Source organism: Poromitra crassiceps (genome assembly GCF_964638095.1).
Source record: "Poromitra crassiceps genome assembly, chromosome: 1".
NCBI classification, from domain to species: Eukaryota; Metazoa; Chordata; class Actinopteri; order Beryciformes; family Melamphaidae; genus Poromitra; species Poromitra crassiceps.
The window spans coordinates 130,939,843-130,957,546 of record NC_139623.1 but is presented as its reverse complement, the minus strand read 5'-3'; the positions used below and the strand labels follow the sequence as shown (position 1 = coordinate 130,957,546).

The 17,704-nt window shown below is 44.1% G+C and overlaps 1 protein-coding gene across 1 annotated transcript in view; it reads left to right on the top strand.

Annotated features, from left to right (window-relative positions):
• The window catches only part of fat3b (FAT atypical cadherin 3b), a gene marked incomplete at both ends in the record, with an annotated part of 214,011 nt that overhangs the window by 163,788 nt on the left and 32,519 nt on the right, over positions 1-17,704 (top strand). Inside the window, 8 exons of the mRNA XM_083633105.1 lie at positions 322-535; positions 3,022-3,236; positions 4,425-4,562; positions 5,041-5,184; positions 6,504-6,701; positions 7,868-8,145; positions 9,074-9,618; positions 10,687-10,818. Of these exons, the coding sequence (XP_083489231.1) occupies positions 322-535; positions 3,022-3,236; positions 4,425-4,562; positions 5,041-5,184; positions 6,504-6,701; positions 7,868-8,145; positions 9,074-9,618; positions 10,687-10,818 (1,864 nt within the window). The remainder of the gene's footprint in view (positions 1-321; positions 536-3,021; positions 3,237-4,424; positions 4,563-5,040; positions 5,185-6,503; positions 6,702-7,867; positions 8,146-9,073; positions 9,619-10,686; positions 10,819-17,704) is intronic.

The window sequence follows — 17,704 nt, the reverse complement described above, 5'->3', positions numbered from 1 at the left end:
TACAGGCCCCAGGTCCACTTACCTAGTAGAAAACCAGCGTCGTAGTATCAGTTAACTAGATAGCTTTGATCCTGTTCAGTCAAACCAGATCAAAGGGACTTATCGCGGATCTGTTAAACTAGCTTCGTAGTACAGGGTACTGGTTGTGTGTTTGTGTTTGTGTTTGTGTGTGTGTGTGTGTGTGTGTGTGTGTGTGTGTGTGTGTGTGTGTGTGTGTGTGTGTGTGTGTGTGTGTGCGTGCGTGCGTGGTGCTGATGCTGAGCCCTGTCAGGGCATAGACTCAGTGGGATTTCTAATCCTAATCTGTTGTGTCTCTCCCAGGTTGACCTGACTGTTTTGGTCCTGGATGTGAATGACAACCCTCCGGTCTTCCAGAGGAGGGACTATGCCGTTACTGTTCCTGAGGATGTCGCTGTGGGGACCGAGGTGTTGCGCCTGTTGGCCACTAGTGCCGACATCGGCCCTAATGCTGACATCACCTACAGCATCCAGTCTGGCAACGAGCTGGCAAAGTTCACCATAGACAGCAGCCTGGGTAAGTAGCTGCCTTTCTGGCCAAAGTGCAAATTCATGGTAATTCTTTTCACCACAAGTAAAATATGAACCTAAACCAACCCTTAAAGGATGGCTTTACCGGTAATCAACCCACTTTGTATCATATATATCTCGGTAATATAAGCACATGAGCAGTGTTTTTCCTTCTCTCTCTGTTTTGCTCATGGAGATCTCCCATTTCCTCCTGTGGCAAAACGCTCCGTTGTGACACATTTTACATCACAACGCAGAATCTGCTTGGAGGGAGGCTGTTATTGTTTATTTTTATTTTTTAAGTAAGCGCACATCCACGGAGAATCGCATGGAGAGCCTTAATGAGCCTTAATGAGCAGGCAGGGGTGGAGTTTCTGCAGGAGGATTTTTCTCCATGAGGTAAACAGAGAGAGAAGGTAAACACTGCCCATGTGCTTATAGACGGTTTTCACCAGCTGCAACCCCACAGAACTTCCTTTTTCTCAGCTTCTTCTTCAGTGTTTTATGGCGGTTATCATCCTTAAATGTTGCATTACCACCACCTACTCATTGACCTATCGCTAAGCCACGCCCCAAACCCAGTGCAGCTCTACAATACATTCGGACATTCTCAGCTTAGAGCTCCATGGAGACGCACTAGAAAATGGGGGTTTTATGGGGTTTTATACATTTAAGTTGAAAAAATGGTCAAACGATGTGCAGCATGTAAATGCAGCATTACGAGGTATCCTGGGAGGCCAGGCAATTGATAATATTAAACTAGTAAACATAGATCCACTCACATCCACAATGCTACTGTTTTGGAGTTAAATCTGCAATCGTGGTGACAGCGAGATGACGAGTCTTCTCCCTCATTTGGCTTCCATGATCCAAAAGGTATCATAAAACCATCATGGTATTCAGAAAGTCGGCAAAATAAAATGCTGAATTATGCGAGTTTCCAGTCATTACGTTATGCGCGTGGAGTTGGTGAAGAGGTAGAGAGGAGAGGTTGGCCAGCGAGACTAGTGAAGAGGAGGCACATTGATTGATGTGATTATAACATCGCCAGACACCAGTCAAACCCTAAAACGAGGGGATTAATCCCGTTCTCCAAATAAATGTGAGGTAGTCTAAAGAGAAAAGATCCAGGGGGAAAACATGATGTTAAAAGCTGTAAGCTATGCCTCTGCTGATCTGCTACACCACCACCCATGCATGCGTGCCGTTGTCTCGCTATGAAAAACATCTACATTATTTAACGTTTCTTGATTATACAGAAGTACATGAAATAGATTACCAGGCGCCACTCTTCAATTCGGCATATAGGCTATATAATCCACGGAGAGGTTACTCTAAGTGTATGTCAATTCTGGATGTGCGTCGCCTGTTATCCCCGCCTGCTGTCTTCCTCCGTTAAACGTTTGATTAAAGATTCGCTAATGCCGTTTCCAGGCATGCACATATCGATTTTTTTTTTATTGATAGCTTTAAATGTTGTAGGCTACTACCATGGCATAGTGAAGTACTTTCTGATGGCTTCTAGATGATATCAGGGCTCAAAAAGTTGTGAAGAGCGTCTTGGGATATAACTTTGACAGTGACGGCTGCCATTTACTCTAGTCAGCCTGCCTTGTGTTTGTCCGAGTGAGGACGGGGGGTGGGGCTTAGCGATAGGTCAATTGTATCATATTCACAGTGCTAACTATTTGCAGTGTCCACTTTCTCAGCCGTTCAGGGGGGAACACAAATACCTCTATTTCTTTTTCTTGCTATGTAAACGTTTAAATGTAAATATAGGCCTATGCGTGCAACGTACTGATAGTCAGCTAAATCTGTAACATGTAGCTTTTATTAGCCTCTCGGGCTAGCTCTGGACCAGATGACAACGCTTCCTACTACCCAACGTGTGCACATCTTTCTGACAGGGGTGGTTCGTTATGGCAAGTTTCAACAACAATAACAACTAACTACAAGACATAAAGACCGAAATAGGCTACGTTGTTACTGTGTGTGTCGGGGACACGGCCTAACGTTAACATTCATTTGAGCCCAATATCAGCCTGCGCTCCCCTCAGCTTTGTATACAGGAAGTAAACCGGATATCCAGGTGGGTTGTGACCATTTGTTGTTGTTGTCAAGTTAAAACAGTCTATATTACGGAGATTATATTTGATACAAAGTGGGTTGATTATCGGTAAAGCCATCCTTTAACCTTGGTGAAGACCGTACGCCTAATTAAAATAGTGACATAAATACATGTTTGTGGTCATCGATTTTGGAAGACATAGTGATTATATACATACATTATATACATAATGATAAATTGCTCCACTAATACCGCAGCCAGGAAGTGAAAACGTTTCCCTTTGATGTGTTTGTTATTCTGTGTGTTTTGGCAATTTACTTGTGTAACATGAGATACTTGCCGTGTGTGTGTGTGTGTGTGTGTGTGTGTGTGTGTGTGTGTGTGTGTGTGTGTGTGTGTGTGTGTGTGTGTGTGTGTGTGTCTAGGCTCTATCTCTGTGTCTGATGACCTGGACTTTGAGGTGTGTAAGGACTATTACCTGACTATTGAGGCCTGGGACAGCGGCAGCCCTCCTCTCAGTACTGCTACCATGGTAACCATCCAGCTGTTGGATGTGAACGATAACGCTCCGGCCTTCAGTCAAGATGTGTACAACGTTCTGCTCAGCGAGGATGCGTCTGTGGGGCAGACAGTTACCAGGGTAAAATTTGTTCTTGATTTTGTGTGATTGATTTGGGTAACAAGTAGGCCCAGGTAATTTTCTTTTTTTCTTTTTTTTACCAGGCCGCCACCCTAACATAAAGAAAAGAAGTCGCACACTCAATACCACCCAAAAAAATGTGGGCCTTTTCAAGCCAGATTTAGAGGAATATTAAGATAGGACCATATGACCATAACCATTAATGTTTGCTCCTTTTCACACTCATTATTAGCAGATAGAAGCAGTCAATAAATTGTATTTTTTGACAACATGTAAAACCACTTTGGTATCTCAAAAAAGTCTCACCTACTTTTTCCAAAGAGTGTTCTAGGCCGGAAAGAACGCAAGTTTGGTTGGCATGCAGGTTCGTCTACTGCAGAGAGATCTGTAGCGTTAGTGTCCTCTGACTCTGCTGCTGCACAAACCACCGGTGTGTTTTTGGCTGCGTCCCCCCGCTGTTATTAACGTCATTTTTTCGGCTGCATCATCTTCATCATCGTCTGTCTCTCCACTGTCCACCACCAATACAGCAGGGAAGTAGGGGTGCGGGAAGTAGGGGTGCTGCAGGTGCTGCACCCCCTGCAGTCTTTTTAATAATACATTTTTTCTATAAAAGTCAAGTCCTGGAGTGTGCGGTCCCTCCCTGAAAATGCTCTGAAGTATATGGGATACATTCCTTCTCTCTCATCAAGTACTCCAGCTTTCTTGACGAGCACCTCCAGCCTGTTTGGATGTGAACAGAATCTTCCTTTGTTATAAATATATATATATATATATATATATATTCAAATAATCATATCTTCAGATATATTTATCTCTCTGTCTCCCCATATATATATATATATATATATATATATATATATATATATATATATATATATATATGGGGAGACAGAGAGATAAATATATCTGAAGATATGATTATTTGAATGTTGGTACTCCTAAAAGCAACATTCAGAGAAAATCACCATGAAAGTTGGTGAACAAGCTTGGTTTGCCCTGAACAAGCCTAGTTTGCTAACAAAGTATTTAGTGATCATAAAACTGTTGTTTGTTATATTGAGTGTGTTCCTCGACATCTAAACTTGCGTAATATGAAGAAGAAGAAAAAGTGACCTTTCACCAGACCGTGTCACATATTTTGTTCTCCTTGCTTTTACTTTTGTTTGACTCCATGTGTTTCCGTAGTTGCTGGCCGAAGACCTGGACAGCCAGGTGAATGGGCGAATCACCTACTCTATCCTGAAAGGTGATCATAGCAACCAGTTCTGGATTGACCCTGTAACAGGCCTGCTCAAAGTCATTAAGCGGCTCGACCGAGAACTAGTGAGTATGCATCTCCAAGTACAATGCCTCATAAACAATCAATAGTCATTTTCTGGTTCATGAGCACAGCCAAGGCAGCAACACCCACTGAAGTCTGCCATTATACAGTATAAGCATAACAGTGCATCTTTGCTATCCTTCCCGTATAGAAGGAATGAGTCCTAAAACCTGCCTAAGACCCGGATGTGATTTTTTTAAATCGCGACTTTTCAGAAACGCTTCAAAAATTATAACAGTGGTCCTCCTTTGTGAATATGATCTTGCTGAAGACAAAGTTCACAGTTTCATAAGGTTTTGTTAACCACAGACCTTATTTCACGCATCTAACCAAAATCCCCATACAAAAATCCCATTGACCTCCCGATGAGGGAACCAGGAAGTGCATAACTTCTGGGTTTATCCTACAAAAATACAGTATGTCATCCCTGCGGTACTCTATTGTCTGATATATACACACATCTCCATCTGCTCTGTGTAGGTGTCCCGGTTCTCTCTGTCAGTGCAGGCGTTTGACAGCGGTTCTCCCGCCATGTCCTCCACTGTCACCGTTAACATCGACGTCTCTGATGTCAATGACAACCCTCCTGCCTTCTCCCCTCCCAACTCCACTGCCATAATACAGGTAAAAGTCTGTGTGCATGTGTGTGTGTGTGTGTGTGTGTGTGTCTGTGTGTTTTAGAGTCAGTGGTGGAAGGTGGAAATGGCCAGGATTTGCTCTGGGAACCCTACTTACGCAGGGTGGGGCGCCCCAGACGCGGCTCGGCCCGCCCCCCCAGCCCGATATGTTATTTATGTATGCTGTATTTCTGTTTTTTCTGATTGATTTTCCTCATTACCATTACAACTACATAACAATCTCTTTCAAAACTTACTCAAATAAGATTGCTAAGATCTACTGATTATTTCCCCTTAATTTTATTCATGACAGACTTGAGGGAACATTGTTACTGATCGTTATGCTGCTTATTCAGCTTCCAAATACATGTTTTCCTACTATTCTCTGCTCCTTTCATGCTGTCCTCTCCGCTGCTAGGCTCTCCACTTACTAGATTGCTCTGCTTATAGAGAGCCGCAGGGATGACGTATTTTTGTAGTCAGAACGCGGAAGTCCCGGACTTCCTGGTTCTTCACTGTTTCTGTCTATCGGATTTTTGAATGGGTTTTTGCCGCGATGCTTCAAATAAGGTCTCTGGGCAACGCAAGCTTAATCAAATGCGAACCAGAGTTCAGTCGGTTAATCTTCACACATGAGGACCACTTTCATGAGTTTTGTAGCGTATATGCGAGCCCTAGAAGTAAAAAGCTCGAGCTAAGCTAATCCAGAACTACACACTGTCGCATAGGCTTCCACGTCATGTCAGCACTCAACCTGGACTGTAGTTGATGTGTGCGCTGCTGTGCACTGATTACCCCGGGCTGAACGGGCTGAACCAGGTGAGGGAAAGAGAATTTCCGTGTTCGTCCTTTGAAGTGATGACGTTATTGATGTATATATCCCCGTCGACTCAATAGTGTAGTCTAATTTAGCTGTTTGCTAGCTAGCCGCCCTTTTAACGGCACGTAAAAGCTTCAAAAATCATAAAAGTGGTCCTCATGTGTGAAGATGATATTACTAAACACTGGTTCGCATTTGATTAAGCTTGCGTTGCCCAGAGACCTTATTAGAAGCATTGCGCCAAAAACCCATTCAAAAATCCCATAAGCGAAAACAGTGAAGAACCAGGAGTGTTAGCATCGATGATTTCCGGACTCGTTCCTGCGTTCTATTGGCTGTGTTGACTGCAGCCGGGCATGGTGCGGGCAGATTTATGAAAACGCTTTAGTGCTAAACATCTATAAGCAGTTTTTTTTTAAGAAAACAAAACTTGGACCCTGGCATATGTATGTGTATATGTTTGTGTGCTAGCGTCATCTCAACTCTTCTCTCTTCCATCCTTCCAGCTAAACCAACCTGCTGGCACCACCGTTGTCAAGCTGGCCGTCAGCGATAACGACTTGTCTAGAAATGGCCCTCCATTCGAGTTTGGCATTGTGTCTGGAAATGAGGGCAATTTCTTCTCCCTGGACCAGACAGGAACTGTGAGGTCCAGCCGTGTGTTTAGACCTGAGGCTCCCAGGGAGTTCACCCTCCAAATCCAGGTCAGTCATTGTCTGATTGTCTAGGCAACGCCTGCATTACGTACGTACAATTTTATATAGTTTGGAGACCTACCGGTAACTTACCTGTTGGGCCACAGAATAAAAACAATTACAGCTTGAGTTCACCCAAAACTAGCAGCTAGTCCGATCAGCGGTGAGAATGTCTGTTGGGGAGATTTGGTTTATCAACACAGTACATAAAATAAGCACAAACAAACATCAAATAGGTCGGATCACCGTGTTTAACTAGGATATCTTTAACGTTACAATCACAGCTGAAAATGACAACAGAAATAAACAATAAACTTAAATAAAGTTTGTGATATCTCCACAATTTAAATCAATCGGCAGGTGTCTACCTGGAAGTACCTGTTGTCGTTAATGCATGATGACGTGCTAAAGCAGGTGATTCTGTCTATTTAGTTTGAGGACGTTTGACTTGGCACAAATGCACTTTTCAGCAAAACCCTGCTTCACACTCACGCAGTTACACACTGCTGCAGCTCCACTGCAGCAATTAGGAGTGAGATGGCATCCTGAAGGACTCCTCAGTGGTCGTTGTAGAAGAGCAGAGGGTGTCTCTCAGTAGACTCAGTGCTCAGTCTCTCTCCGCATCATTCAACTAGAGATTGAGAACATTCTCCCAGCTTTCATTGTTAAAACTGAGTGGGAACAATTTGAGAGTTTAAAAGAAACCAACCAACCAATCCGGAGTCTTCAGGGCAGCCCTTCATGCAGAAGGTACGGTGACATGCAGATGATGTGTGCTGTAAACGGATAAAACAGAATCAAATCATGTAACGTTGCTCAGGACATCCATTTTCAATGTTTAAATAAGTTCTCTCCATGTTACAAAATTATTCTCTGGATCTCCAGTTCGTGTCATTATGGAGGATTGGAGGATAATGCGGGCAGAGTGTCATTTCCATTAACTTTTGTTTGTTAGCGCACTTAGCGGTCGTTCTCGCCGCCGTTCAAGAGACAATTTTTGACAAAAAGTTTTGGTAGGCGGAGATCTCCAATTGTCTGGGAGCCGTGACTAGTTTCTCAAAAAGGTAAGTTTCCAAAGTCCATCTACTTTAGTGGCCTAGATAGAGGAATGTCCTTTGCTAATGACTGGAGTTAGTCAATATATTTAATTATTTATGTTTCTTCTTCTGTCTCAGGCCAGCGACTCTGGTAAGCCACGCCTCACCTCCTCGTCCTGGCTGTTTGTGAGGGTTCTTGGGAAGAGTCAGTACAAACCCTCTGTCTCTCCCCTGGACATTCTCATCATCATGGTGACAGATGCCTTCCCCGGCGGCCCGATAGGTCGCATCTATGCAACCGACCCCGACCCCGATGACGTGCTGTCCTTTAGCCAGAAGCCTCAGCTGAAGAGCATGTTCAAGATCAACAGAGAGGATGGCAGCATTGTGGCTCTGCCAGGACTGGAACCCGGCAGGTACACACTGACACACACGCATGCACGCATGCAAACACACACAAACTCACACACACACACACGCACACACGCATGCATGCACACACACACACACACACACACACACACACACACACACACACACACACACACACACACACACGTGCTGAGAACTATTTGATTTGATTAGCACTTATACATACACTAAACTTTCCAGTTTTATTCCCAACTATATTCTGAAGGCTTTTCATAGTACAACTCCCCTCTCTTCCCTCTGCCCCCAGTCTGGACTTGAACCCATATCCTCACTCATTATGCAAAATTACTATGTCGCTTTGTTCATTTTATTGCACTTTTCTGCCATCACTATTTGCACTATCTTACTTTTATTACAGTGATTACAGTGACCTTAGTATGACCCCTACGGTAGTATTTTAGTATTTCATTGTATGTTTTTTATCTATTTTATCTTCGTATTTTATGTCATGTCTTGTCTCCTATCTGTATATTGAGTGCACCGTGGATCGTGAGATACGGAATTTCGATGCTCTGTATGCCTTGTACATATGGTAGTGATTGACAATAAAATTTACTTTGACTTTGACTTTACAGAGGGTTTGTTCATATATCATTCATAGCCTGATTATATAAAATTGTATTCCTGAAAACATGGCAAAAAAAAAAAAAAAAAAAAATGTCTTAATGTAAGTAATAAACTGGGGAAGTTTCATGCTGATATCTATTATTTAATTTTTTGACCCCATTCACCTGCCATGACTCGCACGAAAAAGAAAATAAAGATTGCATGCCCCCTACGAGCGGAGAAAAGTATACTAACCTTATACTTTGATCCAAACTGGGCTTGCTTCTCAGTTCCTGAAATCTGACATTTTGACAGCGACAACATTCTGGTTCACAACAATATGCTTTTGTTTGTCTTTTCCCTCAGATACCGGATGAATGCCACAGTGAGTGACGGCCGCTTCGCTGTGATAGCAGACGTGTCCGTGCAGGTGGAGCAGGTAACGGAGGAGCTGTTGCGTAGCGCCCTCACTTTGCGCTTCAGCTCCCTGTCCCCAGAAGACCTGCTCCGTGACTCCCTTAGCCAGGTCAAACTCATCTTACGGGGCCTGGCCGGCTGGAAGGCCTGGCCGGGGCACCAGGATCCCCTCCACATCCTCAGCGTGCAGCCAGTGATCGGGACCCCTGATGTGGACTTGCTGCTGGCCGTGGAGAGGCCAGAGACATCAGGGTTCTACTCCAGGCAGGAACTGTCCACCAGGATGGAGGAGGCTGGGGCGCGGGGGCAGCTTGGGGGCATCCTAGCTGGGGCGGTGGTGGTGAGCCAAGCCTGCTCAGGGGAGCTGGAGTGCGGGGATAGGGTGTGTGAACAGACCCTGGCCATGGAGGGGAGCTCTCTGGTCACCTACAGCGTGGAAAGGGTCACTCTCTTGATGCCGAGGTTCGGCCGCACGGAGACCTGCACCTGCCCTGGTGAGTATGATAAATGGTAAATGCCCTGCATTTATATAGTGCTTTTATCCAAAGTGCTTTACTATGAGTAGGTACATTCACCCATTCAGTCATGCATACACCGATTGCGGTAAGCTACCACGCAGGGTGCTGGCACAGCCATCAGGAGCAATTTGGGGTTCAATATCTTGCAAAGGACACTTCGACATGCAGCTTTTTCCAGATTTTTTTTACTTACACCTGACAATGTGTGTTTTTTGACTTACAACTGAAAATGGTCTTTTATTTCCATTAATGCTAACTGTTCTTGTTAGTGTAAGGTACTCGGGTACAATATTTAATTTACCGTAAATTCCGGACTATAAGCCGCACCTTTTTTCCCGTTTTTTGGCCTTTTTTGGCCCCTGCGGCTTATATAACGGTGCGGCTTATCTATGGATTTTTTCCAAAAAAAAAAAAAAAAAAAAAAAAAAAAAAATCTCTTTTTTAGCACTCTTTCTAACTATAAATCCTATATAACTATAATAAGTTTTAATTTCCTCTCTTGCCCTCTTTTCACCACACTGTATGACACTGTATGACACTGTGTGCACTGTAAAAAACAACACAGGTGGTGTTGTGTTATGTTGTTTTGTTGAAATGTTAATAAATGGGAGCTTCCTCTACAATCCCCTCTGTGCATGAACCCTTACATATGGTAATTAAACATAAAAACACACAAAAAAAAAAAAAAAATACCATTAAAACACCCGCGGCTTATAGTCCGGTGCGGCTTATATAAGAAAAAAATAGTCAACTTTGAAGGTGCGGCTTATACACCGGTGCGGCTTATAGTCCGGAATTTACGGTACATTATATAATATTAAATCTCTAATTAAAAAAAAAAATCAATTGATGGTGTATCACAAATGGTTGCATCTTGAATGGAATCATTTTTTATAAAATAGGCTAAATCAGAGAGACAGGCAGATACTCCACAACCAGCGTTGTATCATTACAAAATCAGTATATATCCGAAAATGGAATTGAAAATCGCGGAGTGTTCCTTTAATGCATTGTCATCTTTGTATATCTCGTCCATCCCAACAGGAGGAACCTGCCCCACCCCTCTGGAGCTTTGTGAAGGTCAGTCCTGTCCAGCAGACATGCAGTGTGTTCGCTCTGGTCCTACAGCACCATCTGTTTGCCAGTGTCAGCCTGACAGGCTGGACGAGTGTGCAGGTATGCAGGTCGACGTCCTTCTAGATGCATGCAGCAGAGGCCACTCGTGTAAATAAGCAGATTTGGGCAGATTAGTATAACGACTTTGCAATGCTTTTATTGTTTTCTCTGTCTATTTTATATAAATAATAATAAGACTTTAAAAGGAATAAGCAGTGGTGGAAATGGCCAAGTTTTACGGTGGGAACCCTACTTAGGCAGGGTGGGGGCCCCGGGACGCGGTCCAGACCCCCCCACACGCCCCCCCCCACCCCCTTCCCCTCGGTAGGCATAGGGTACTATTTCTGTACCCATTGATTATTTTTTCTTATTAATTTTACTCATTACCATTAGAGCTACATAAGATATCTTACAAAAGTTACTTAAAGAGCGTGGTACAGGTAAAAAAAAAAAAAAAAAAAAAAACAGTTAAAGGAACACTCCGCCCATTTTCAACCAGCTTTGTATCATTAGAACATCAGTAGTATATCAGAAAACTGTAAACTGTTTTGAAGTCTGTCATTTAATTTAACAGTTATTGAGTGTTAAAGTGTGGACCAGTGACATCACTGGTCCACACTAACTCAAATTAATAACTCATTAACTCAAATCAACTCTCAATAACTGTCAAACTATTCATCATTCATCTAGTTTGACAGTTATTGAGAGTTGATTTGAGTTAATGAGTTATTAATTTGAGTTAGTGTGGACCAGTGATGTCACTGGTCCACACTTTAACACTCAATAACTGTCAAATTAAATGACAGACTTCAAAACCATTTACAGTTTTCTGATATACTACTGATGTTCTAATGATACAAAGCTGGTTGAAAATGGGCGGAGTGTTCCTTTAACCTCTTAAGCATCCTGCCAAATTTGCAAAAAACGCCTATGCAATGCATACCCAAAGTAAATTGAAAGCTACTCTTGAACCATTTGTAGCTGATGCATAGTTTTGGCCTCTTTTGAAAGGAAACACCTCAGAATTTCTTCCACAACAGTCAGAATTACTCCAACTGCTACTGTCATAGAGTTACAGAGGTTTGACCACACTGAAATAAACATTTTTTTAGTGTTCGTCTGAATTATTTTGCAAACAGATGCCTGCAGATGACTGTAGCTGGCGGTTATTAGCTGGAAAACACAATGGGGCCATAGCCTGAAGTCTTTCCTAGTTCAGGTCCAAATTTGATAACAATAACACAGAAAATGAGTGTTTTACACATGTTTTTCTAATGATATTTTTAGGCGAATTTCAAAAAAGGACATTTGGAGACTCCAAAAGGACACTTGGTATCCACAGTCACATTCCTATGATAAAAACGCTATAACTCTTGAACGCTTCAACGTACAGTCATAATCTTGGGCTCTAATGAAAGGTTACACATAGAGTAACTGAATCATAAACATATTATGCTGCATTTTCCCCTTTGTGAAACTAAAGTTTGTGCATACAACGGAGTCAGTACAAGTGCTATGGTAGAAAAGCCGTTTTTATTCAGACTAGGGTTGTCAAAAGTATCAACATTGAAGATTTGAAACAGATACTAAGATGTCATAAGAGACATTGTGAAATCATCAATATTGTCAGGCATGGTGACATCATCAGTGATGTCATAATAGGGATTGTGACATCAGTGATGTCATAAATCATGTTATGACATCTTATGTTTTGAACTATTGTCTGTAAAATAGAGTTTGTGAAAAAAAGCTGGAAGAGCTGCAGGGCTGTGCGTACGTAGCTGTATTTATGAGCCGGGGTCCTGGTGGATTGGCCGGTCTGAAAGTTGGCTGTGGCGGTGTTATGTCTGGATCATTGACCTCATTCCACAGGTCAGACCGATCGTCTGCTGCCAGCAAAACCTCTCTGGGAATGGACAGGGAGCTCCTCCTCACTGTCCGGCTCGTCCTCACTGTCCGGCTCCTCCAATCTTGGCTGCTTGACAGGCTCCCACTCAGTGGCGTGCCGTCCATTAGGCGAACTAGGCAAATGCTAGGGGCGCTTGAGCCATTAGGGGCGCCAGAGAGGGTAAAATTATTATTATTATTTTTTTTTTTTACAAATACTTTTTCATGATAATAGGCCTACTATTATTTTACAATAGTAGACAAAAAATAAGCAGAACAATGTCTTAAGTCTTTAAATAATAGTGAAATCATTTTTCTAATTCTGGCTTTCTGGCTGCCTGGGCTGCAGCACTTTCACCATGGTCCCTAATCCATACCACCCCACCCACTGCGCGCCCGCGCCGCGCCCCCTTCTACCTGCTCGGAGCTTTTTCCCAGAGTGGGGGAAGGGAGCTGGAAGGTGGGTGCTGAGGGTGCTGCAGCACCCCCTGGTGGCAAGAAATGGGATTTTCGAAATTGTTGGATTTGGCTGTCTTGTGTTTATACCACCAACAAGATGCATTAAAAAACAGTTTGTGCTTCCCAGCTCTAATCTTATTTCATACGCTCTCTCTTCAAAAGTGTTTGATTTTCATCATAATCTGGTTTTCCATAATAATAATAATAATAACAAGTTCAGTGTTTATGCCTGTGTTGCTGTCTGTTGTAGTGTAAAACAAAAGGGAGAGCAGGTGCTTACATGAAAGTGAGTGAGAAAAGGAGAAGATACTGAATAATGACATGACAACAGTATAATCCTAATGTTAATTTAAAATTAAATATTCTTCTAAATATGGATGAAAGTCCAAAAAACGTAAAATTTTCTTCGGCGCTGCCCTCGCGGACCTAAAAGTACTTCCGGCGCCACTGGGCAAGGGCGATTCTGAGCCTGCACTGCAGTGGTGGATTACCTGCGATATAATTTTTATTATATTTTCTTTGGGGGAGGGGGGAGGGGGGGGGGCACCAGCTAAAATCTTGCCTAGGGCACCAACTTGGTCAGGCATGCCACTGCTCCCACTCCTCATCTTCATCTTCAACAGATGATTGCCTGTTATATGAAAATAAACATCACTTAGTCATTTACAGAACTCGAGAAAACGTTTTTTTTTTTTTTTTACAGCACACCCTAACATATCAGCTGATCACACAATAACACACACACCCCTTTCCGCTAATGCTCATTTAGTACTGCTAATTGTGAAAGCTAAACTAAACAGTTTTAGTAGGCTGTAGGTCAGAGCCCAAATAGTAACCTGTTGACACACACACACACACACACACACACACACACACACACACACCCCTAATGCTCATTTAGTACTGCTTGTGAAAGCTAAACTAAACACGTAGTTTTAGTAGGCTGTAGGTCAGAGCCCAAATAGTGACCTGTTGATTGTAATAAACGCACAAATTGCAAGTCAAGATTCACGTCATCTATGTCCCGTCCGGCTGGACGTTAGTATATTTATATAGAAACACGTAATATAATAAAATACTCACGTGTCCAGTGTAATGTCCTCTCCTTCGCCCTCGCCCAATCTACAAATTGGTCGCTTTCGTTTTCCTCCTCGCAGTCTCTCATGCTTTGAGAACAAGTTCCAGTGGGTCTCCAGTTGTAAAAGTTGTTTTTGACATTATCCCAACTCCACCAAACTCACACCAAACCATAAAACGAGAGAGAACAGTCGAGAAGCAAGCTACAAGCTGGTTTACGCACGGTTACGCACCGACCATCTAATTAGTGCACACGTGTGGAAATATCAGCATGACTTTACGCAGGTCTTACGCAGCGAGATACAGAGCTTCATGTTGAAGTGACTCCTTCAGCAAGCACATGGCTTTTTCAGAATTTTAGTGGCTACTCGAACTGTCAATCATTTTCAGCGTCAATTGTGATTGGACCAGTCTTTGAGAGGCGGGACCAGTTGACGTCACGTTTTCAAAACTGAAGCTAGTTGGCTGTTTGAGCTTATATCCCGGGATTGGAAGCACATAATAGGCCAAACATGGTGTCAATCAAACGACGACAAGCTTACCTTTCAAACGGTATGCTGCTTCACTATATACTAAGACAATGGGCGCCAGCAGAGGGCAGGGATGCTTACTCAAGATTCTTATGAAAATACAAAAAACAAAATTAAAACATGCCCCCAGGGCAGAAATATGGAGAAAAGGGTGGCATTATAATGCACATCTGTGCAGATAACACCTGTGACGACACTTGGGCTACTGTACTTACTGTAATAATAATAATATACAGTCAATGTGTACAGCAGAAAACTTTCCAAAACACCAGACGTACGATAATTATCGTATTTGTACGATAATCTTTTTTTTCACTCAAATTTGTATTCGTTTTTCACATATGTATGAACAAAACAATATACAGTAGCAGCATCACATCGGCATCAAGACAAAAACAAACAAAAACAAACCTACAAACAAAAAACCAACTAACACATATAACCAAAAATAAAATCACAATAAGATTTCTTAATATTTCTTACATTAATTCGGTTATTTTAATTAGGTATTCATTTGGTCGGTGTCCTGACTCGTGAGGTCTCTAGACCATATTTCAAGCAGAAGGCCATTCGTGCATAATCTAATCCGATCACCCCCTGACGTCAGTCAAGTTCTAGTATGACGTGGTCAGTCAAAGTCTTAGTATGACGTCTGTAATGACGTCAGATATGACGTCAGTTAATTCTCATATATATAGCAAGGGTTCTACGTCACCTCTCTCTCTCTGGCCGATCATAGCAGCAGCTAGCTTCACGGCAGTCCATCTCCCCTGAAGCCGTCCTCCGAAGCGTTGTTTTGCGTTGTTTTGCACCATATCTGCAGACCGAATCAGCACCCCCAAGCCTTCTCTACCCGTGGATATTCCCCGCAGATCTCTCAACGTTCCCCACTCCACTCCTGGTATGTCGAGTTCCGAGCCAGAGCAGTCCATGGACAGCGACGACAGCTTAGACATCGGTACCCTGTTCCGGATCGGCTACGGAGCGTACTTGCCTTCCGAGGCGTCTGACGAAGACGTTGGCGAAGCGGCCGGACCTCAGGCTGCCAACGCGGCCACGATGAGGAGGCCCGGCGCGCGTTCCCGTGGCACGGGGCGCGCCACTGCGACGGCCCGTGGGAGGAGAGCAGAAGACGAAGGGCCGCGCCGTGGACGCCCAAGAACGCGTGCGAGCGTGCCGGAGGGAGAGGCCGCTCGGCGCGGACGTGCGAGAGGCCGCGGACGAAGATCAGTAGAGGCAGCTGCCCCGAGAGCTGGGAGCCGCCGGGGAAATGCAGGCCGCGGGGCCGCCGCGAGACGCCACGTCCTTCCTGGTCGCACTGACCTCCAGGCCGCCGCCCCGGAAGCGGAAACGGCCCCATTCGTAGCTCCGCCGAGCCGACAGGGGTCGTCAAGAGCCATTCTGCTGTCCCTGCTAGATGCTAGCAGATCAGTAGAGGCTCGTCTGATGGCCCTGGAAACCCCCCCCCCCTCATTCCCCCCACGTTCGCCGCAGCCCAGCTGGCGCAGCAGCCGATCCTGCCCCCGCCCATGCAGCAAGCCGACGTGCCCCCCACCACCACCCAACCCGCCCAGATGAACACCCTGGCGTCCGTCACGCCCGCCATCCCATTTGGTATGCCTTTTGTTTCTCCCTGTGCCGATGTTTCTCCCAGGCTGAGGTCCAAGATTTTAAAGGGCAGAGACATTAATTTAGTTAGCATACTCCTGCCATCCCCCGAGTGTAAAAGGAAGGTTACGGGTGACCCAGACGCCCCTGTCTATTTAAAGTCGTCCGACCCCCGCCTGCCCAAAGACCTTTCCATAGGTGACTTCCTGAACACGTTCGGCGTCTACCGCGACGTGATTTGCGAAGTGTACCCAGAGCGCCGCCATGAGCTAGACAAATATCTAGCGCTAATAGGGGACCTCCACACCAACCACGGTAAACTATTCTACCAATACCATAAAGCATTTTCCGCTAAAGCCGCCCTGATGATCACTCAGGCTAATACGCGGCTTAACTGGTCCATCATGGACATGCAGATCTTCACGTCGTTGGTTAGCGGACGGCCGGCGAACACCTGCTACTCGTGCGGTGAACCGGGGCACTCTGCCCAAACCAACCATCTTAGCTCGTCTAAACCGGCTGCACAATGGTATCAGGTAGATAACTTTATCGTTGGAGACGGACGTAAGTGGCACTCTGGAAGGAGAGGAGAGGTGTTTTAGCTCCAGACTGAGGGGAGGAGTTTTAGCTGCAGAGTGGAGGTGCAGCTGCAGCGAGCGGCCTCTCGATGGACGAACAGACCGGGACAGACGCTGGGTATACGGAGGTAATGATCCACATTAATTGTTTGAGTATTAAAATCGTCACAGGTGTTATTGCTAGATTTGCGGGTTTTTATGTGCGCGTGTGGGGAAAAAACAAAAAACAAAAGAGAATCCTAAAGGTCCTTACACATCAAGAGCGATGCGAATATACGGCACAAAATTGCGATGCGAGTTTTGACCCACCTGTCAATCACAGCCACAGATGTGTACACGTCGGAAGCGAATTTCTGAAAAATCGACCGTGGTTCGAAAAAATAAACACCGCAATAACGCTGGGCGAAACTTCGCCGTTGGTATGCACGGTTGCATTGACTGATATAGGTTCGGAAAATATTATTGACGTGCGAATTAATCGCACGAAAAAAACGTGCTCGGTGTGTAAGGACCTTAATTGCTACATAAAAGTCCCACATATTAATGCAAAGTGGTGTCTAACCTACAGCATGCTCTTTAAAGGAGAATTCCAGTTTTTTACAACCTGGACTTTATACTGCATTCATAACAACTCGGACCATTGGAAAAAATGGGTTCCGACATGTAAAAAGTGAATTGAATGGTCGTCCAGGTCAGAATGACAGATCGGAAATTTGTGTATGATTCAGAGCTCCGCTTTGTCTGAGTTGAATGGTTTTTTATTTTTTTTATTTTTTTAAGTTGTACATTACAGAGACAGGTAAGCCT